This window comes from Sinohyriopsis cumingii, chromosome 2, assembly GCF_028554795.1.
Source record: "Sinohyriopsis cumingii isolate HCF-2022 chromosome 2, ASM2855479v2, whole genome shotgun sequence".
Lineage (NCBI taxonomy): Eukaryota > Metazoa > Mollusca > Bivalvia > Unionida > Unionidae > Sinohyriopsis > Sinohyriopsis cumingii.
The window spans coordinates 170,731,334-170,754,865 of NC_142962.1; the positions used below are offsets into that span (position 1 = coordinate 170,731,334).

The 23,532-nt window shown below is 36.0% G+C and overlaps 1 protein-coding gene across 7 annotated transcripts in view; it reads right to left on the minus strand.

Annotated features, from left to right (window-relative positions):
- Positions 1 to 23,532, minus strand: part of LOC149806290 (centrosomal protein of 112 kDa-like) — a 126,831-nt gene that overhangs the window by 53,314 nt on the left and 49,985 nt on the right. For all 7 annotated transcript variants that reach the window (XR_016419885.1, XR_016419887.1, XR_016419884.1 and 4 more), the window contains 3 exons: positions 22,828 to 22,982; positions 21,362 to 21,491; positions 349 to 441 (listed from right to left, as the gene is read on the minus strand). Coding sequence is in view for 3 of the 7 variants with exons in the window: in XM_089951232.1 (XP_089807358.1) it covers positions 349 to 441; positions 21,362 to 21,491; positions 22,828 to 22,982 (378 nt within the window). In the remaining 4 variants the exon portion in view is untranslated. The remainder of the gene's footprint in view (positions 1 to 348; positions 442 to 21,361; positions 21,492 to 22,827; positions 22,983 to 23,532) is intronic.

Here is a 23,532-nt window from a genome sequence, read left to right on the forward strand (position 1 = left end):
TTTACAATAAAATTTAGATTTTGTTAGCGAATCAAGTATATATTTTACTTGCAATCAAATGGTTCTTCCATTGCAATGTATTTACTTATGACATTTACCTTTAATAGGTCTGAACAGTGTCACCATGTTTAGACAGTCCTCAATGCCATCATGTACAGCGATTGCCCATTTCATTGGCTGGAATTTTTATAAGAACTTTGGCTTGTTACAATAAAAGAAGCCACTCTGTTGTTGATATGTTTTGCCTTCAATAAATGATAATGTAAATGACCATATTGTATATCATATAAAAAGCACTGAAATTACTGTCTTTGATAGCACTGGCAACGTAAGAAAGCCTTGTTTTACCCTCAACTGTCTCTGTCTCTGCTCCTCAGCATCTTTTAGTGCCTTCTTCAACTGATCCACATGCTGTTCTAGCTCACTGATAGACTCAGAAGCCTGAAAAATACATGGAAACCAGTCAGGTTGTAACTTAAGTACATCATTCATAAATGTAAGATGCTTCCTTCACTGTTCTATAATCTGCATCATTTCATTCATACATATATAAATACATACACCTTACAGTTGAACACCATATACTTTCAAGTTGTACTTCCAATTTATTACCAATGTTAGATCAACAAAATGAAAATGAACAAACTGTTGTTAGATAAGCTTGAAGCAATGAATGTGCTTTAGGAATTGACCTGCAGTATACATAGTGGTTACAAGGAAATCCTGAGTATATTTATCTCTCTCATGTTCAGAATAATGTCAGTAAAATATCTGGAACAAATGTTATCATAACCCCATGTTAGAGTGGTGTTAATAAATCCCACAGCCTTTAGACAAGCATTTGTTACATCTCATAGTTTCATCCTAAGTAAGATTCAACTGATTAAACTTGCTTTGACTGTTTATCGCTCCAAGTCATCTAAATTATAGAAATGTCTCTTGTCCCTCTTAAGGCTGACAGGAGTATGTCTAATCAGATGTGATTAGTTAATAGAAGTTGTGAAGATTATAAGAACCTGGGCGACAAATTAGTCCCTGATGTACAGGTCGAGGAAAATCACTCTTCAGGCTAACAGGAGTGTGTTAATTCAGGAGGGTGTGACTAGTACATAGTAGTTGTGATGGTTATAAAAACCTGTGTGGCAAAATTAGTAAATTGACGTACATGTCTAGGAAGTCATGGTAGTTTAGTGTCCAAGGGTTGTTGGATTGATAAGGCCCTGGCAAGTTTGGATTGGGTGCATTAGTGTGTTCTTGGTAAAGACACAGCTCCTATTACCTCTGATTGATGTAGCTAAAATGTTACAAGTGTTGTTAATCCATTCACCTGAACAACATACCTCCATGAATATGGCAGTACAATTTAGATTTAAATTTAAGTCCATGCCTATGTGTGTGTATTGCAAAATCAGCTACACACAAAATACAGCTAGATCTTATGCTGCATAATAAAACAGTGTGTAGAAATATACAAATAGTACCTGGCTGATATCACATAATGATGTTCCCTTACCATGTTAGGTAGAATAAATAGTGTCTGATGTGATATCACATAATTGTTACTTTATTATGATATGAAGAACAAACACTATGTACAGGCATATCTGGCTCTTCGATGTTTTACAGTTGGATATTGGTTGCACATAAAAAATACAGATTTGACATCATCATACACTCACTGCATGATTGGTCAATTCTGAAAATTACATTCGTTTACCACACCTCTCTGACAAAGTTCATGCCTTTTCACCGGTCAAAGTGTATATTCTAAAGTCCAGACAAAGTTCTTAACGTTTCGTTGGTCAAAGTGTATCACCTGATGACCTGACAAAGTTCATGGCTTTTCATTGGTCAAAGTGTATCACCTGATGACCTGACAAAATTTATGGCTTTTCATTGGTCAAAGTGTATCACCTGATGACCTGACAAAGTTCATGGCTTTTCATTGGTCAAAGTGTATCACTTGAAGACCTGATCCCATTAATCTCTAGCCTTTTTGATCAAGTAACTCAAGCTCTAAATTCCAAACTTGGAGTGTAATATTAATTAGAATAAAACAAGAATCACAGAACTATCAGATTTGTATAATCTTGGGTCCCTCTGCCAGACTACTATGATGTAGGTACGCCCTAAGTATTAAATTTGATTTTTTTTAACCTGGGTCCCTCTACTAGAATGCTATGGCATTGGTAAAACCTATATATGATATCTGACTGTTTTTTATTAGAATGCTGTGGCATAGGCACACCCCAAGTACTGAGCATGAAGTTGGCTTTCTTGGTCTAAATAGTTTCAAGAGGCTAGGTACTGGCCTTGCAGTCAGGAAACTCGTCACAGTGCTAAAACTCAGATTAAAAACTCCAAAATTAACAACAGTACAATGAATGGTACTTAATATGCCTGCCCATGTTTAATAGTCCTTTTGGTTGACACTAGATGGGTCATAGTCAACTCTGAATTTTATTGATTAATGGATCTGACTGAACTTGAACTGCCATGCATGCAGTTTTTAACAAAACCATTTTATTCTTATCAGACTTGATATGTCTTTTAGAGTACAAAAATCATAACATGCGATTAAGGAGTTATTTCAGACATAATGAATTTGACCTAACACCCCCAAAATGATCGGCATTTTCCTTACCCAGGTACAAGTCATACACAAACTTTGGCAGAGATCTGCAATGTAGAACTAATGTTTTTGTGTGATATAAAGAAGTATCATAGGCAGTGAATCCCTGTCAGACACTGTCAAGGTACACCCACACACTAAATTTGGTTAAATCTACAACTCATCTTTTTAATTACTATAAGTATCCAAGTTTTTGAACTGGTATCATTCAAGGTGTCTTACAAGCATAATCACAAACTGGATTTAATAAAATTCGATTCCTACTTGATGATGTTATAAGTTTCAGAAGTCAGGACATAAAAAAAGGCCAAGACCTTGACCTTAAAATCTTTGTCAATGTGCTGACCATCAACTTACTCAATGAAATGCAAATAAAACCCAATGTCTAATCAAAATTCATATATATATATATATATATATATATATATATATATATATATATATATATATATATATATATACACATATATATGTTATTCATTCTAGCTGAAAGATCTTGATGCAGATTCATTATATAGTTGTGTTCAGTATTTCTTTTGGGGGGAATTTATTTATTCAAATGTTTATTCCCGAGAAATACAAAGTGCTCTTAATATTTTTGGACAGAAACATTATTTTGGAATTCCAGTGAATTCAGACAAGGATATCTTGGATTATATTATTGTATTTAATTGGAAGACTGTTAGCACATCATCAGACTACAGGGCACAGGTACATTATACACTGAAGACTACAAGCACATCAATGCCTTCAGCACTGGATTTTATTTTAAACACCTGTGGAAATTAATTTGAACTTTATTCATTAGGACCAGTGATACCACTTTTTGGACTATTTGGAATTTAATTCACAATAACATAAGTTCTTTTTACATTTTCACTTTGTATTCTACGGAAATAAATTAGATTAATTTTACAAAACTTGTTGGCTTTCTGCTCTTTTCTGTTACTTAGTTTAAGACCATAGAGTCATCATATATAGCAATAAGACCATCTGATCAGGGAAAGTAGTAATAACAAGATGTTCAAACTGGCCACCATAGCAACCATGTTGGGAGTCCAATCAGCATATTCTTTTAGGATCAACATATCATGAGATTTTAGGTTTTTAACTGAAAACTTCATTTTTATATGGCTATCCATATATAAGAATATGTTAAGCTATAACAACAAAAAAATTTCAAGATTGTCATTGTGGCCATGTTGGCAATCTGACTGACAAATTTTCATTCTGGACCAACTAGTCAACACTGAAAATATTTCTGGAGGAGGAGCAATGAAATTATTTTCACAATAGCTACCACAGTGGTCATCCTGGTTGTCAGACTGGCACTATTTTCATTTAGGACATTCTTGTTGTCAGACTGGCACCATTTACATTTAGGACATTCTTGTTATCAGACTGGCACTATTTTCATATAGGGCCAATAATTATGGTTGTCAGACTGACACCATTTTCATTTAGGACCAAGTAGACATAATAAGTCTTTAAGTGACAACCCCATATTGATACAGCCCTCTGGTCAGGAAGAGTAGAGATTAAATTTGTGAAAATGGTCACTATAGCATCCATATTAAATGTCCAAGAACACCATATTCACTTCAGACTAAATATACCTTAGGACAACGTGTGTGTGCAAAGTTTCACTTCGGACTAAATATACCTTAGGACAACGTGTGTGTGCAAAGTTTCACTTCAATCCTCTCAGTACTTTAGGACTATTGATAACAAATTTGTTTTAATGGATGGACAAAAGATGAAAGGCCGTTCACAAATTTGTGTTAATGGATGGACAAAAGATGACAGGCCATTCACAAATTTGTGTTAATGGATGGACAAAAGATGACTGGCCATTCACAAAGTAAGCTCTTCTCATTTATAACCAGTACAGCCAAAGTCTGAGTTCAATATTTGTGTACCAGCAGTTTTATTACTCAAGGACCTTGTGTGAAGTCATAACAGGAAAGTGGGAAAAATACCATGGTTCAATTCAATTATTAAAACTGAAGTTAAGCTATTTTTTCTCATGGTAATTCTTGGGTACCACCCTCATAAATATAGGCTTATAATCAGATATAGCTTTCATAAACGAAATTTTATAAAACTGGGGGATGAACTTGTTTTGTGGGATAACTAATGGGTGTTGTATATGGGTTGGGGTTTATGCACATTTGGGATATTTGTGTGACAATTACTGGATCTGGGATATGGGTTGGGGTTTATGTGCCACAGTGGAGATAATTGTGGGATAACTACTGGATCTGGGATATGGGATGGGATTTATGTGCCGCAGTGGGGATATCAGTGGGATAATTAATGGATCTGGGATATAGATTGGGGTTTAAGTGCCAAAGTGGGAATAATTGTAGGATAATTACTGGATCTGGAATATAGGCTGGGGTTAATATGCCACAGCTGGGATTGTCATGGGATAATGACTGGGTTTAGGATATGGGTTGAGGTTTATGTGCCATAGTGGGGACATCTGTAACATGAAGAGTGGATATGTCAAAATCCTGCTGTAAATCGTAAAAGAAACAATTATAAAATATAGGAATATCAGTGAGTAAGTTTTCATAAAATAGGCTGTAATTTTGTAACATTCGAAGAATTATTCTGTACAATAAAGGATTCAGCATCAAATCACATGGTCTGAATAGTACAAAAATATTCTCATGTTCAAACTCAGACAAATCACATGGTCTGAATAGAACAAAAATATTCTCATGTTCAAACTCAGACAAATCACATGGTCTGAATAGTACAAAAATATTCTCATGTTCAAACTCAGACAAATCACATAGTCTGAATAGTACAAAAATATTCTCATATTCAAACTCAGACAAATCACATGGTCTGAATAGTACAAAAATATTCTCATGCTCAAACTCAGACAAATCACATGGTCTGAATAGTACAAAAATATTCTCATGCTCAAACTCAGACAAATCACATGGTCTGAATAGCATAAAAATACTTTCATGTTCAAACTCAGACAAATCACATGGTCTGAATAGTACAAAAATATTCTCATACTCAAACTCAGACAAATCACATGGTCTGAATAGTACAAAAATATTCTCATATTCTAACTCAGACAAATCACATGGTCTGAATAGTACAAAAATATTCTCATGCTCAAACTCAGACAAATCACATGGTCTGAATAGCATAAAAATACTTTCATGTTCAAACTCAGACAAATCACATGGTCTGAATAGTACAAAAATATTCTCATACTCAAACTCAGACAAATCACATGGTCTGAATAGTACAAAATATTCTCATGCTCAAACTCAGACAAATCACATGGTCTGAATAGTACAAAAATATTCTCATATTCTAACTCAGACAAATCACATGGTCTGAATAGTACAAAAATATTCTCATGCTCAAACTCAGACAAATCACATGGTCTGAATAGCACAAAAATATTTTCATGTTCAAACTCAGACAAATCACATAGCCTGAATAGCACAAAAATATTTTCATGTTCAAACTCAGACAAATCACATGGTCTGAATAGCACAAAAATATTCTCATACTCAAACTCAGACAAATCACATGGTCTGAATAGTACAAAAATATTCTCATGCTCAAACTCAGACAAATCACGTGGTCTGAATAGTACAAAAATATTCTCATGCTCAAACTCAGACAAATCACATGGTCTGAATAGTACAAAAATATTCTCATCTTCAAACTCAGACAAATCACATGGTCTGAATAGCACAAAAATATTTTCATGTTCAAACTCAGACAAATCACATGGTCTGAATGGCACAAAAATATTCTCATGCTCAAACTCAGACAAATCACATGGTCTGAATAGCACAAAAATATTTTCATGTTCAAACTCAGACAAATCACATGGTCTGAATAGTACAAAAATATTCTCATGCTCAAACTCAGACAAATCACATGGTTTGAATAGTACAAAAATATTCTCATGCTCAAACTCAGACAAATCACATGGTCTGAATAGTACAAAAATATTCTCATGCTCAAACTCAGACAAATCACATGGTCTGAATAGTACAAAAATATTCTCATGCTCAAACTCAGACAAATCACATGGTCTGAATAGTACAAAAATATTCTCATGCTCAAACTCAGACAAATCACATGGTCTGAATAGTACAAAAATATTCTCATCTTCAAACTCAGACAAATCACATGGTCTGAATAGCACAAAAATATTTTCACGTTCAACCTCAGTCAAATCACATGGTCTGAATGGTACAAAAATATTCTCATGCTCAAACTCAGACAAATCACATGGTCTGAATAGCACAGAAATATTCTCATGTTCAAACTCAGACAAATCACATGGTCTGAATAGCACAAAAATAGTTTCATGTTCAAATTTAGACAAATCACATAGTCTGAATAGTACAAAAATATTTTCATGCTCAAACTCAGACAAATCACATGGTCTGAATAGTACAAAAATATTCTCATGCTCAAACTCAGACAAATCACATAGTCTGAATAGTACAAAAATATTCTCGTGTTCAAACTCAGACAAATCACATGGTCTGAATAGTACAAAAATATTCTATGCTCAAACTCAGACAAATCACATGGTCTGAATAGCACCAAAATATTTTCATGTTCAAACTCAGACAAATCACATGGTCTGAATAGTACAAAAATATTCTCATGTTCAAACTCAGACAAATCACATGGTCTGAATAGCACAAAAATATTTTCATGTTCAAACTCAGACAAATCACATGTCTGGATAGAACAAAAATATTCTCATGCATGCTCAAACTCAGACAAATCACATGGTCTGAACAGTACAAAAATATTCTCATGCTCAAACTCAGACTCAGTTACAATTTTATGATTATATCTGAGCACTAAATAATCAGATTCTAGGCTCCAAAGTCAAGAAACTGTTTTGGTACAAAAATCTTAACTTGTGCTGAAATCCTCAAAAATATGAAACACTAGTTAGTTTTTTTTTACATATGTTAAACTGTCTGTAGAAACAAAGTGAGCAAGCAAAAATAAACCATCTCTAAAATTTTCAACTCCGTCTTTAACAACATTAGTTTTGAGTTTAAACTGAATTTCTGTGCTCAGATAGTTTCTTAGCTATAAAGCCTGAACTTTACTTTGAGTATGAATTTGAGTAAAACAATGTTTCAATAACTTCAGGCCAGATTATATGAAGGGTAAAATTGGGAGATTTAAAAAAAGCCACAACTAAAATATCTCAGCAACATATACAAAACTTAGAAATATTTCAAAAGATATGCACATTATCTGCTACATGAAACAATCATGATAACACAGCAAAACAGCACTCAACTAAGAAAGAAAATAAAAATGTGAGAATAAGATATTTAAAAAAAGAAAAACTGCAGTATTTTAAAATGTGATCATGACAGCATGTCCTTACATCTGTCCAAGGACTGCCTGTACCACCCACATAATCTTGCAGTGGATTAAATGTATACTGATCAAGACTTACGATTTTACAATTCAGTCACATCCAAAGTTAAAAGTCTTCTTTTGAATGACTAAGAGGAATTATGAAACTTTATACATGTACATACACTGCATGGTTCAGTGTAAGTCTGGATAACACCATTCCCACATTTACTTTTCAAATCATGGGCACACAAATATTTATTCTGTAGAAAATGTAACAGAGTACAATAACATCAAGTAAAACATTAAAATGCTGTAGCAAGCTGCAATTCAGGCCTTGGTATGACAGCAAAAATTGTAAACCTGTATGGGATAAAAAAGTAAATATAAACTGAGTGCAAAACAGCAATGAACTACATCTGAAGCCTACAAAGAATAGGATTGGCTAGTAATGAATCAGTTCTATGGTATCAATGCTGTGCTGAAAGACAGAAAAGATCATTAGTTGACAAGGCATCTAGTGGTTTTAAAGGCAAATCATGCATGACCAGCATACCCTAGCAAGCTTGAGGACTTGTCTACACAGCTTGGTGGTAGATAGGGGTTGGGGTACAAGAGAATGCTGCATCAACACATCAACAATCCTAACTAGCAGCATGAGCTAGTGCAAGGGTGGGCAAAATACGGCATGTGGGCCATCTGGCCTGTGACCTTGTTTAATCCATTAATTGACATCATAAGATGTGGCTTAAAAAATCACTTATCCAGTCCATGCTCTGGAGGAAGATGTCCATGCTAGATCTAATGGTTGCCACTGGTGACTCTGGATCTGAAGATTGTGGGCTACAGCACTACCCTGGATATTATGGTATGCAAGTCACCCAGTCCCACTGTGAACTACAGCACTACCCTGGATATTATGGTTCAGTCATTATGCAAGTCACCTAGTCCCACTGTGAACTACAGCACTACCCTGGATATTATGGTATGCAAGTCACCCAGTCCCACTGTGAACTACAGCACTACTCTGGATATTATGGTTCAGTCATTATGCAAGTCACCCAGTCCTACTGTCAACTACAGCACTACCCTGGATATTAAGGTATGCAAGTCACCCAGTCCCACTGTGAACTACAGCACTACCCTGGATATTATGGTATGCAAGTCACCCAGTCCCACTGTGAACTTTAGCACTACCCTGGACATTATGGTATACAAGTCACCCAGTCCCACTGTGAACTACAGCACTACCCTGGATATTATGGTATGCAAGTCACTCAGTCTCACTGTGAACTACAGCACTACCCTGGATATTATGGCATGCAAGTCACCCAGTCCCACTGTGAACTACAGCACTACCCTGGATATTATGGTATGCAAGTCACCCAGTCCCACTGTGAACTACAGCACTACCCTGGATATTATGGCATGCAAGTCAACCAGTCCCACTTGAACTACAGCACTACCCTGGACATTATGGTATGCAAGTCACCCAGTCCCACTGTGAACTACAGCACTACCCTGGATATTATGGTATGCAAGTCACCCAGTCTCACTGTGAGCTACAGCACTACCCTGGACATTGTGGTTGTGTTGTTGGAAAAACACTGAAAAACTAAATGCTTGATACCAAAATATACTTTCTCAGCAAGATTACAGGAAGCAACTTTTCAAACACTAAATATAGTGAAATCTGCCTTAGTACACACATGTATATTGCAGATATCGGCATATAATAATCACTTTTGGAGATCCCCAATGAAAACCCTATCTAGTTTTATTCTTCATATAACAGTTATCTAAATAAAAGTTGATAATGGTCACTATATTATGGCCCAAATTATTCTGTATAATGAACAGTTAGAATTCGCAAATTAATTTACATTAAGCTGGCCACTGACACTTCAATATTAAGTCCATTGAGGTCCAGCTTGTTTTGACAGTTTTCATGTTAAGTTTGTTGAGGTCCAAGTTGTTTTGACAATTTTCATGTTCAGTTTGTTGAGGTCCAAGTTGTTTTGACAATTTTGATGTTCAGTTTGTTGAGGTCCAAGTTGTTTTGACAATTACCTAGCATATAATATTAACTGCTCACTAATACCATACAACTGGAATTCCTGTTGTCTCTCAGTGTACAAAATTGAGCCTGAGTGTGTGAGAGCTCATTATGTATTAGAATACACATAATTTTGATTTTGTCCTGGCATGCATGCCTGAAGGCATAGCTCAAGTGTGTGAGAGCTCATTATGTATTAGAATACACATGATTTTGAATTTGTCCTGGCATGCATGCCTGAAGGCGTAGCTCAAGTGTGTGAGAGCTCATTATGTATCAGAATACACATGATTTTGATTTTGTCCTGGCATGCATGCCTGAAGGCATAGCTCAAGTGTGTGAGAGCTCATTATGTATCAGAATACACATGATTTTGATTTTGTCCTGGCATGCATGCCTGAAGGCATAGCTCAAGTGTATGAGAGCTTATTCTGCATTAGAATGCACATGATTTTGATTTTGTCCTGGCATGCATGCCTGAAGGCATAGCTCAAGTGTATGAAAGCTTATTCTGCATTAGAATGCACATGATTTTGATTTTGTCCTGGCATGCATGCCTGAAGGCGTAGCTCAAGTGTGTGAGAGCTCATTATGTATCAGAATACACATGATTTTGATTTTGTCCTGGCATGCATGCCTGAAGGCATAGCTCAAGTGTGTGAGAGCTCATTATGTATCAGAATACACATGATTTTGATTTTGTCCTGGCATGCATGCCTGAAGGCATAGCTCAAGTGTATGAGAGCTTATTCTGCATTAGAATGCACATGATTTTGATTTTGTCCTGGCATGCATGCCTGAAGGCATAGCTCAAGTGTATGAGAGCTTATTCTGCATTAGAATGCACACGATTTTGATTTTGTCCTGGCATGCATGCCTGAAGGCATAGCTCAAGTGTGTGAGAGCTCATTCTGCATTAGAATGCACACGATTTTGATTTTGTCCTGGCATGCATGCCTGAAGGCATAGCTCAAGTGTGTGAGAGCTCATTCTGCATTAGAATACACATGATTTTGATTTTGTCCTGGCATGCATTCCTGAAGGCATAGCTCAAGTGTGTGAGAGCTCATTATGTATCAGAATACACATGATTTTGATTTTGTCCTGGCATGCATGCCTGAAGGCATAGCTCAAGTGTGTGAGAGCTCATTATGTATCAGAATACACATGATTTTGATTTTGTCCTGGCATGCATGCCTAAAGGCATAGCTCAAGTGTGTGAGAGTTCATTATGTATTAGAATACACCTGATTCTGATTTTGTCCTGGCATGCATGCCTGAAGGCATAGCTCAATTGTGTGAGAGCTCATTATGTATCAGAATACACATGATTTTGATTTTGTCCTGGCATGCATGCCTGAAGGCATAGCTCAAGTGTGTGAGAGCTCATTATGCATTAGAATGCACATGATTTTGATTTTGTCCTGGCATGCATGCCTGAAGGCATAGCTCAAGTGTGTGAGAACTCATTATGTATTAGAATACACATGATTTTGATTTTGTCCTGGCATGCATGCCTAAAGGCATAGCTCAAGTGTGTGAGAGTTCATTATGTATTAGAATACACATGATTCTGATTTTGTCCTGGCATGCATGCATGAAGGCATAGCTCAAGTGTGTGAGAGCTCATTATGCATTAGAATGCACATGATTTTGATTTTGTCCTGGCATGCATGCCTGAAGGCATAGCTCAAGTGTGTGAGAGCTTATTCTGCATTAGAATACACATGATTTTGATTTTGTCCTGGCATGCATGCCTGAAAGCATAGCTCAAGTGTGTGAGAGCTCATTCTACATTAGAATACACATGATTTTGATTTTGTCCTGGCATGCATGCCTGAAGGCATAGCTCAAGTGTGTGACAGATCATTCTGCATTAGAATACACATGATTTTGATTTTGTCCTGGCATGCAGGCCTGAAGGCATAGCTCAAGTGTGTGAGAGCTCATTATGCATTAGAATACACATGATTTTGATTTTGTCCTGGCATGCATGCCTGAAGGCATAGCTCAGGTGTGTGAGAGCTCATTATGCATTAGAATACACATGATTTTGATTTTGTCCTGGCATGCATGCATGAAGGCATAGCTCAAGTGTATGAGAGCTCATTATATATTAGAATACACGATTTTGATTTTGTCCTGGCATGCATGCCTGAAAGCATAGCTCAAGTGTGTGAGAGCTCATTATGCATTAGAATACACATAATTTTGATTTTGTCCTGGCATGCATGCCTGAAGGCATAGCTCAAGTGTGTGAGAGCTCATTATGTATTAGAATACACATGATTCTGATTTTGTCCTGGCATGCATGCCTGAAGGCATAGCTCAAGTGTGTGAGAGCTCATTATGTATTAGAATACACATGATTTTGATTTTGTCCTGGCATGCATGCCTGAAGGCATAGCTCAAGTGTATGAGAGCTCATTATATACAGAAATATGACTGACATTGAATTTTATTCAAAGTGGTTTTGTTTGAGGTCAATAAACAAGTTTGATTCATACTGGTAAAAATCTAGCATATGCTCAATATAGAGTGATGTTTAATTTTCAGTACAAAAAGGCAAATAATGCTGCATGCACTGAGGACTTTCTGACCTGGCTGAAACAAAAAATGTATTACAATTGACTACAGTGAAGCAAGTGTCAGGCATGCTGGGTAGAAGGTCATGGACTAAACTGTGGATACTCCAGCATACAGTCCTCCCACACTATGATTGCTATAAACCATATATTACTTCTGATGACGACATGCAGTGTGACAACTGTAAAACACAAACTACTCAATGAGATGCAGACCTGCAACTGAATGAAAACTGAATGTGGGACAGGGTTTCATGGGGCAGGTTTGAGGTGGAGAATGACATCGTAAGTATCATCTTTCAAACTGGACCAAATTAATGGAAATTCCTCAGTGTATTCTGTTGTGGACTTTACATTTAAACTTTCACTTAGATCAATGTTCACTGTCCAAATTACATTTTGTATTCAAAAATTTATCCATTATAATAAACTGAACACAAAGCAAAACAAACATTCCAAATCAACTTCACAATGGAGGCTGTTGAAATGAGGAATACCTAAGTACAAGACTGACCAAAAAACAGAATTTGTTCGAAAATAATAGAAAATTACACAATGAATGTGGAATGTGCAAAAACACTTTTTTGGTCTAGTTTATTTTTGCAATGTGATTCCTGAATAAATCAGGACAGTTGGCAGGTCTGGAGATGCCATACAGTCATCAGATACTGTGACTTCTGTATAATCACAAACTACTCATAGAAATGGCATAGTCATCACATGGCATACAGTCATCCCACACTGTGAATACTGTAAGCTGGATACTACTCTGAGAAATGGCAATCATCCTACACTGCAAGTACTGTAAGTCATATAATGCTATATGTTTCAATAAAATCAGTGCAGGAAGAGTGAGGCTGGAATAAACACAGAAATATCTACAATGCAATGTTATCAGTCTCCCCTCCAGATAGAAAGTCAATCTAAGTAAGTGTGCCCCTCAAAGAAAGGCTGCTGCTGTTGCTACCACCGACCCCATGAGTATTGATACAGAGAAGTTAATATTCCCATAGATCCCCTCATGTTGGGGTGTTAAGCTGTTCTGTATACCATACCTTCCAAGCAAAGACCTGTCAGGAACAAAGGACAAGGTGCTGTGACATGCATCATTATATACAAAAGTGCTATACTATCTAACAATTATACAGACACCCATCCATTACACCTCAGGCTTTCCTATTTTTGAAGAAAAACACCTCCAATGTGACTGTATGGAATGTGTATCTACAGTGTTGTACACCAGATAAACACAACACGCAGATCTGACCATCATAAATGATGAAAACAATTATCCTGATACGATGCTAAGACATTTTAAGTCTCAAACTAGATCAGGAAACTGAGTCTGAGTTAGTTATATAAAACCTGATTTACGATAGCTTCAATTGTAAATATGCCTCATCAGAATATAATGGTCTGCCAAATACATGAAAAGTACATGACTGTCTAAGAAATAGTACAGACATCATCTTTCTTGCATTCAATTAAAGCTGGGATTTTTTTCTGAAAATTTGTATAGTATATTGGGTGTCCTAAACGGACCCAATTTCATGTACAAGATAATGGGTGTCCTAACAGGACCTTATTTCATCTGTTTAAAAACATACATTCACTGATCATGCACATTATTAAGTTAAATGTAACATTTGTCTGTACTTATAATTTGGAAAATATTAAAAGCTGATTTGTATTTATCCAAATATAGAAGATACAAGTTACCAATGAACAAAAACACTTTACTGTTCTTTTTATGGTTGACATTTCTTACTGATATCCAGTTAAGAAATCTTAATTCCAGGAATCATATACTGAATTTTCTTCTTATCAAATCCTATTTCCAAAAAAAGAACTATGCTCCAAAAGTCTTTAAGAATAATTGTAATGTAAATGAAACATTGGTTGTTTTGTTTGTTTTGTTTTAATGAACCTACAAAGTTTAAAGTACAGCATTTATTACACAGATTTTATCCCGTTGCAAATATTGGTAACATTCCAAGATTTAAATTTGTCTGTGAATCACAGGGGTAGTTTTGTTGTGTGGGTGTTTACTGACACATCAACACATATAGGTTATGCTGTATGGAGCAATTTTCATAAAATGCCTTGCCCAGGAATACGCAGAGGCTACCCTGAGCCAATCTGATCAGGTAACAAACCCATGCCTTCTTGATACAAGTCCAGCATGCAAAACACTGAGCCAATCTGGTCGGGTAACAAACCCATGCCCTTCTTGATTCAAGTCCAGCATGCAAAACACTTAGCCAATCTGGTCGGGTAACAAACCCACGCCCTTCTTGATACAAGTCCAGCATGCAAAACAAAGAGCCAATCTGGTCAGGTAACAAACCCATGCCCTTCTTGATACAAGTCCAGCATGCAAAACACAGAGCCAATCTGGTCGGGTAACAAACCCACGCCCTTCTTGATACAAGTCCAGCATGCAAAACAAAGAGCCAATCTGGTCAGGTAACAAACCCATGCCCTTCTTGATACAAGTCCAGCATGCAAAACACTTAGCCAATCTGGTCGGGTAACAAACCCATGCCCTTCTTGATACAAGTCCAGCATGCAAAACACTGAGCCAATCTGGTCAGGTAAAAAGCCCATGCCCTTCTTGATACAAGTCCAGCATGCAAAACACTGAGCCAATCTGGTCAGGCAACAAACCCATGCCCTTCTTGATACAAGTCCAGCATGCAAAATACTGAGCCAGTCTGGTCAGGTAACAAACCCATGCCCTTCTTGATACAAGTCCAGCATGCAAAACACTGAGCTAATCTGGTCAGGTAACAAACCCATGCCCTTCCTGATACAAGTCCAGCATGCAAAACACAGAGCCACTGTGGAGAGGAAGGAGAAGAGCTTCACTATAAATATACCCTAAATTATTAATAATGTCTCAGAAAAGATCAGTATTGTTTCCTTTTTGAGTCTGTAGTGAAATTAGTTGAAACATCACTGAATTCACATTCACATAATTTATGATATTATGTGACCATCCACCACAATTTATGAAATACAGTGAATTATGATGTCTTCATGTTAATTACCAAAACAAAAAAGGTGACAATGTTCCACATATTTTATAATCTAGTCAATTACATCTCAGTGAACTATTGCAGGAGCATACTGGTACAGACTTGAAGCATACTGGTCTCTTTAATAGGATAGCAGTTGGAGATGACAGGGTAGTGTGCCAGGCATCCTGTCTAGCGAGGATTCTACTGCACAGGAAAATGGTGGTAATCTATGTCTAACTCTGTGCATAAGTAGCTTAAAAAATTATAATGGATATGTTTTTGTTCATTTAGAAAGACCTGAGGTATTCCACACGACTGAGATCACCCTTACAATGCCATCACACTTAACTAGGTTAGTTCTCAAGTTCTGGCTTTTTCCAGATAAACTGCCTGTACGAAGACATACAGCTTGTCCCAAAGAAAACAAACAAATCTTGAGAACTGGTAAACAAGTGATAACGAACACTAATCAAAGCAGCAAGTTTTACTTATTTATAAATGTCCCTTAGCCAGCTGGCATGCACAGAGAATAATGAATGATATGCCACAATGTGGCCCTAGGTGTTAAGTGCAGTCAGCCATCACAGTTGCCACCTTATGGCTATATGTGTTAAATGCCAATCAGCTATGACAGTAATGCCACCATGTGGCTACAGGTATGAAATGCCAATCAACCATCACAGTAATGCCACCATGTGGCTACAGATATGAAATGCCAATCAACCATCACAGCATTATCATTCCAGTTTTAGTGTATGATGGGAGGTTTGGCCCTTGATTTTACTTTTGAATTATGGGTAAGTTGGTTCAACATCATGCAAAAGGAAACATATTAATGTGATAGTCTCAAATATAACAGATCTATAACTGTCATGGCAAATTAATAGTAAAACAGAAAGTAAAAGCTTAATCTCACAATTTTGTTCTCTTTTAAGAAACTTATAATGGAAATTCTCAATTTGAAAAGTTATATGCATGCCAGCTGACAAGGGAACAAGTAGCACTCTACATGATTATAAATTAACACAGCATACAGCTTTTATAACTTATTGTAAAGGCCTTTCCCAAACCTGGACCATGTGTAGCTAGACAGATTAGTTGGTGTTTGTGCCACTAGCAGGGTCAAGTATCTGGCAAAGTGCACTTGATTAAGTATACATTTTTGATACCGTTATTCCTACAATTACACCAATTATCAAATCATTTCAAGTTTGAAAATGGAAACATAAAAAAGTTAACATTATCAAGAAAAGTCCCTTGAAGGGACTGATGCTAAACTACTGTCAAGAAATGTCCAGGAAATCAAGATGAGACCATTTCTTTGTTTTTAGCTCATAAGTTTTGAAACCATTTTTGATAATCTTTAGCAATAACAAGATTTTCAAATTAGCTACTGTGGCAGAAATATTGAATGTAAGCTTTTAGTGTAAACCCCATATTGATAATGACTGTCCATTCTGGATGGCCACTGTGCTGGCCATATTGGTCATCAAATCAGCCTATTTTCATTTAGGACCAAGTAGACATCATAGTATAAACCCCATATTGATAATGACTGTCCATTCTGGATGGCCACTGTGCTGGCCATATTGGTCATCAAATCAGCCTATTTTTCATTTAGGACCAAGTAGACATCATAGTATAAACCCCATATTGATAATGACTGTCCATTCTGGATGGCCACTGTGCTGGCCATATTGGTCATCAAATCAGCCTATTTTCATTTAGGACCAAGTAGACATCATAGTATAAACCCCATATTGATAATGACTGTCCATTCTGAATAAGTAGCAATAACAAGATTTTCTAGAAAAGCCACAAGTGGCTAAACAGGATATCAGACTGGCTCCAATTAATTTTAGACTAACTCGACATTATAAGAAGTCTTTTAGTGAAAACCTGATTTTGATATGACCATCTATTCAGGAGAAGTAACAATAATTAGCTTTTCAATAAGGCTACTGTGGCCACCATTTTGGACATCAGACTGGTCCCCATTTTGATTCAGGACAAACTAAGCATTATAAGAAGTCTTTTTGTGAAAACTTGATGTTGATATGACCGACCATTCAGGAGAAGAATGAAAATTTCAAGAAGGCCATTTGCAGGTTTTGGAATATTTAGTAATGGTCACCATATCTGATGGTCACTTTGCATAATTTGTACGAGATAATTTAAAGACCTTCATGCCAGGATGTTCTTTGTTAAATCTGGTGAAATTGTTCAAATGATTTTTTTTTTTATAAGAAGTCTTTGAAAAGATTTTTGTATCTTTTGGTAACAGAAGGTCATATTTAATGACAAGTTGGCAAATTTTTGCACAAAATTTAAATAGCTTCATGCCATTCTGTTGAGTGGTTATAAGTAAGGTCTCATTAAGTTTATTCTCTCTATTTTTAGTAATGCTGGCCACATTGTATGGTGGATTTGCATGTCTCAAGGAAACATAGAGGGCTTACGACAGCAAACACTCCACAAAATTTGGATGAAAATGCTACAGTGGATTCTGAAAAAAGTTAAAGATAGAAATACTGACATACAATTTACAATGCACCATGCATGTTGCTGGGGTATAGAATCCTAAAATAAGCTCACTTGCCAAAACTAGTGATGCATGTAGTGTTGAACTTTTATTGTAATCCAGATTTTAGTCAAATATTTTAATTGAAATTATGCTCTGCTTTTTTAATTCTATTTAAGTATGCAAGTAAATATTAAACTCCATCTTATTTGAAAGGTGAGAACTGATAAATCCAGATACTTGTCCCTTGACTGGTGCTGTACCCAATACCCTTGTGTGCATCATCCTCAACCTGTGATTGGTCCCACTGACCGCTTAGAATCAGGTATGTCAAGCAGGGTCTCTAAAAACTGGTCAAGTACATGAAGATCAAAGAGAAAAAGTAAAAGACCCAGACTGTTAGGGTCTGTAAAAATAACATATAAATCAAAGAGAAATAGACATTATCCAACTGTCATTGCAACCCAATTTTCTTACATGAAGTTTTCACTGAATCAGCATGTATATAAATTCTACCATACTGTTTACCTATGCAGGTCTGACAAGACCTTGGAATGAGATGTATTTACTGGAACATCTAGTCAAATCCAAAAACTTGGCAATGCAGGTGTATAGGGAGAACATAATAATGAGAATGCTTGGGTGCCATTTGTCAAGAAATACAGCATACAAAATTCAATATGCATGAAAAATCTTCTATACACAAAGTGCAATTCTTCTCCTCAACTCTTATTACACAAACTTTAAACATGAAGTTTACTGTTAAAACAAAGAATGTTATTAGCAATAAGGATACTAGAAAAAATTCTATCTAGGTTCTTTTCTGAAGAGATTAAACCCTTGGGCAAAATTAATACCAAAATCAATGACTTTGAGTAGAGGTATTAAATACTAAGTGATCTGTCAATTAAAACTGTCAATTATAAGTATTGATAAGCAATAAAAATTCCTAGAGAGATCCAAAGTGGAATGTTCAGAAAAACAACAGTTTCTCAGACATGGTCACCATGGCAATAGGTCCCAAATCTGCTCTCCTGGATGGGAGACATTTGATAGGTAGTGTTGTTTTATTTCAAAGGTGTTCTGATTCAATTCTCTCTGGCATACTGATAACAAGGCCTAATTAATGCTGATTTAAACATTTTTGAAGCTTCCTCCACAGAACTGATTGGAAATGAGATGACAGAGGTAAGAACAAAGCCATCTACACACCTAGCCTAATATAAGAAAACATGTAAAACAACCACTCAATTGGCATAATCCCTTCCCAAGCTCTTTTACAGTTTTAAATCTACTTTCTAAGAATTGAATGGTGAAACATAGGTATCATTTTTCTGGCAGTGATAGCGTCAGTGACACTGACATAAACAATGTTCTGATTGTGTTCAAGTTTTTTTAAATCATTCTTTTCTTCTATATTAGTAGCTGCATTTCAACCAGAATTTGGAAAATAAAAAATCTTTCAAGTTTCCGACCTGATATCCTAAAGTATGCTGTCTTACTTGCACATGCAGAAAACTTAGTCATCACACTGCCATTTGCAAAATGCTGGTCATATTTATTATTAAATACCCATTTAATTTTACATCTTTGATACAGTGTTTGATTTGAATGCTCACTCTTTATTTCAGTGTTAGACTGCACACATTTCTTTCACACCTCAAGATTGGAACTATTTATTTCTCAAATTCATACATTTGATTGTATGTAAATCAATATTAAGTACATAAATTACATTAAGTATTTTAAAATATTGAAGGTAATTTCAGACATTTGTATTAAGAGCCATCTGCAAAATAATTTAAGTGTGTGCATCAACAATAGGAACATGCAGTGTTACCATTTACATCCACCAACTAAACTTCTATCAATTTCAAAGGCTAGACAAAGTTGTGGTGCTTTCCATCTACCAAATGAACTTCTACTCAATGACTAGACAAAGCTGTGGTGCTTTCCATCTGCCAACTGAACGTCTATCAGTCTCAATAAGTAGACAATGCTGTACTGTTTGTACTTAAATCCACCAACTGAACTTCTAGCGATCTCAATGACTTGATAAAGCTGTGGTACTTTCCATCTGTCAACTGAACTTCTATTAATTTAAATATATATGGTTAATATTTTTATTATATTGCAGATTTATGAATACAGTACAACCTGTCTTGAAAGACCACTGCTATTAGACAACCTGTCTTGAAAGACCACTGCTATCAGACTACCTGTCTTGAGAGACCATATTCTCCAAAGCACCAGTTTATTCATCATATAATGTTATGACTGGTCTTGAGAGACCATGATTTTTTAACAACAGAGGATGTCTTCCAAGACAGGTTCCACCATACAGAAAAGTATTTAAAAAGAGTCTCTAATAAATATAAAACCACATGGTTGTTTTCTTCCAAGTGTGAAGAGTGTATGTGTGAGTGATTTGGATTTTTAACTTAGCTTTAACAATTTTTCAGTCATATCACTATGATGCATGCAGTGTGGCAGTTTATAGTTATGTCTAGCACTAGGGCATCATGCCTAGACATATAGCATGATGTCCCACCCAGTCACATTATCCTGACATCAGGCCGACCAGTCCTAACATTAACCTCTTAATGCTGAGCGCCAAGTGAGGCAGTTGTTAGTACCATTTTTAAAAGTCTTTGGTATGACTCAACCAGGGATCGAACCCACAACCTCCTGCATCCGAGGCAGACGCTCTTACCACTAGGCCATTGGAGTGGTTACCCAAGTGTGAAGAAGAACTATGTGAATATAGTTTCAACATTTAAATTTGTCATCTGAATGTCAGTCTGAGACAAAATCTTACATTATATCAAACTAAAGTTAGCTCTGTTTAAAATGAAATCAGATGTATATATTTTGCATTCTCAGTTCAAATTAGGATATAATTAAATGGTGATTTGGGTTCCTTTGAAATTACTTAGAACAAAATATGTATGTAGTTTTGCGTAAGTCTGGAATATTAATAAAATGAAGGAAAAACTGGTCAATTCAATGGACATTAATGCCAATGAATCATTCAAATGATTGTGATTCAATAGCATTAGCTGTGATCCCATGAAGGACGACACTCATTTACATACAATTTGATGAAATGAAAAGATTCTGCCTAATACTGGTGAATCAGTCTGATGTTCTGAGCAGACTGGTTACCTTGGCTGCTGCAATATTATGCTCCTGCTTCATTATTTCCAGACTGGACTCTGTTTTACGATGCAGTGTACGCAGGTCCTGATCATGGGCCTCTAGTGCCCTTTGGTGTTCTTGTTCCATCTGCACTGCTCTGAAACATGTCAGGTATACAATCAAGACTGCTGTGTCAACTCCAGCTAGATTACTCTTCAAGCAAAGAAGTAAGTCTGGTCTTCACATACAATATCCATGGAAACAAACTTGTCATATTAAAGTTATCTCTCTTTACCACAATATATCCTTATATGAACATCAGCCAAATAAAGAAAAATAACTTAACTTTTCTTTTAAACAGCAGAAAGGTACCTGTCATTTCATCACACAGAGATATTAGTTGACCAAGTTCCTCCATTACCTGACGTCGCCCAAGTAACAGCTTAGGCTCTTCCTTTCCAATTAGCGACATTTATTTTAACATTTAAGCAATTATAGAAAAATCCTGAATCCAACAGTTCACCCAAAGAAATTCCAAAAGTTTGGTGCTTGACGGTGATTGTGAGTCAAGTATAAGAATTTCAAGAATAAATTAGGTAGATAAAAGACCAACTCAGTCCTAAAAGGTGAGACATTTTTATCCAATCATTAATATGACGTCTGTAGGTGAATTAGCGTTGCTGGATTATAATTATCTATAGTATACCAAAATCCTAAGAAAAAAGTCACAGACACCATTTTAACAGGTCAGATAACTCTTTTAGATGCCTTAATCAATATAATGCTATGCAGATTAACCATGATGAGATTTTCGAGTTTTGACAAGATTTTAATGAATTTTGTTATATGTGTACAAAATTTTAAGATTCTGGCATTTGTAAAAATAATTGGTAACTGAATATGCACTATTAATGCATGTCTAGTGGTCACAAGTGTAAAAAGATTGCTGAAGTTGTATCCCGTAAAGAAAGTGATCAAGTCTCTGAAATACTGTCCATAAGGTCTAAACACTAGGACTTTTCCACCAATGATCATGTTCGGCAAAGCATAAGAAAGTAAAAATTGTGATGAATAATGAATAGTTTCAAGACAAGGTATTCTTGATAAAGGAGCACATTCAGCAATCTTGCAAAATCAAAAATAATCCTTATTATTTTAGGGAGTATCTGACATAAGTGTTATCCAATATAAAATGATATCATATGCCACCCCAACTAGTGGTATACTATAATATTCAATAAGTTTTATTATTTCATATTCAATGAAAATGAGACTGTGATCTTACTGATCGCATAACTCCTGAGATTTTGTGTTAATTATGCAGTGATGATACAACTGAGGAAATTATGCCGCAAAAGGAAATTAAAATTACCTAATGATATACTTGTAAGGATTATAAAAGGCAGTTAAAATTTTAAACTATCATGACAGAAATTCATAACACTTGTGATAATTAATGCACGAATATATTGATGCAATAAAAGTTTCTCTACCTGTCTTGATGAGTACGAAGTTCTGACTGAAGTTCCTCTATACGTAACTCAAAGTTCATCTTCTCCTTCTCGAGGCCAGATTTGGATTTCTTCATTTGTGTGGCCTCTGCCATCAGCTGCTGTACTCGTGTCTCAAGCTCCTTGATTACATTACTCTAAAATACATAGATGAATGTACTCTCCTGCACACAGAACATGTCTGATACATACAAATGAATGATTGTACCCATCTGCACACCAGTGTATGCAAGATGCATACTCATGAATAAACTGTATGCACCTGAACATAGCACATGTCAGAAACATACTCGAAAGTGGGTGTATGATCCTGCACATCAGGACATGTCAGTGCATAATCATCAATGAATGTACCCTCCAGCACAACAGTACATGTCTGATACATACTCATCAATGAATGTACCCTCCTGCACAAGAGTACATGTCTGTGCATACTCATCAATGAATGTATCCTCCATCACAACAGTACATGTCAGATACATACTCACTAATGAATGTACCCTCCTGCACAATGAACATGTCAGATACATATTCATCAATGAATGTAATATGCCAGTACATCAGGACATGTCAGTGCATAATCATCAATGAATGTACCCTCCAGCACAACAGTACATGTCTGATACATACTCATCAATGAATGTACCCTCCTGCACAAGAGTACATGTCTGTGCATACTCATCAATG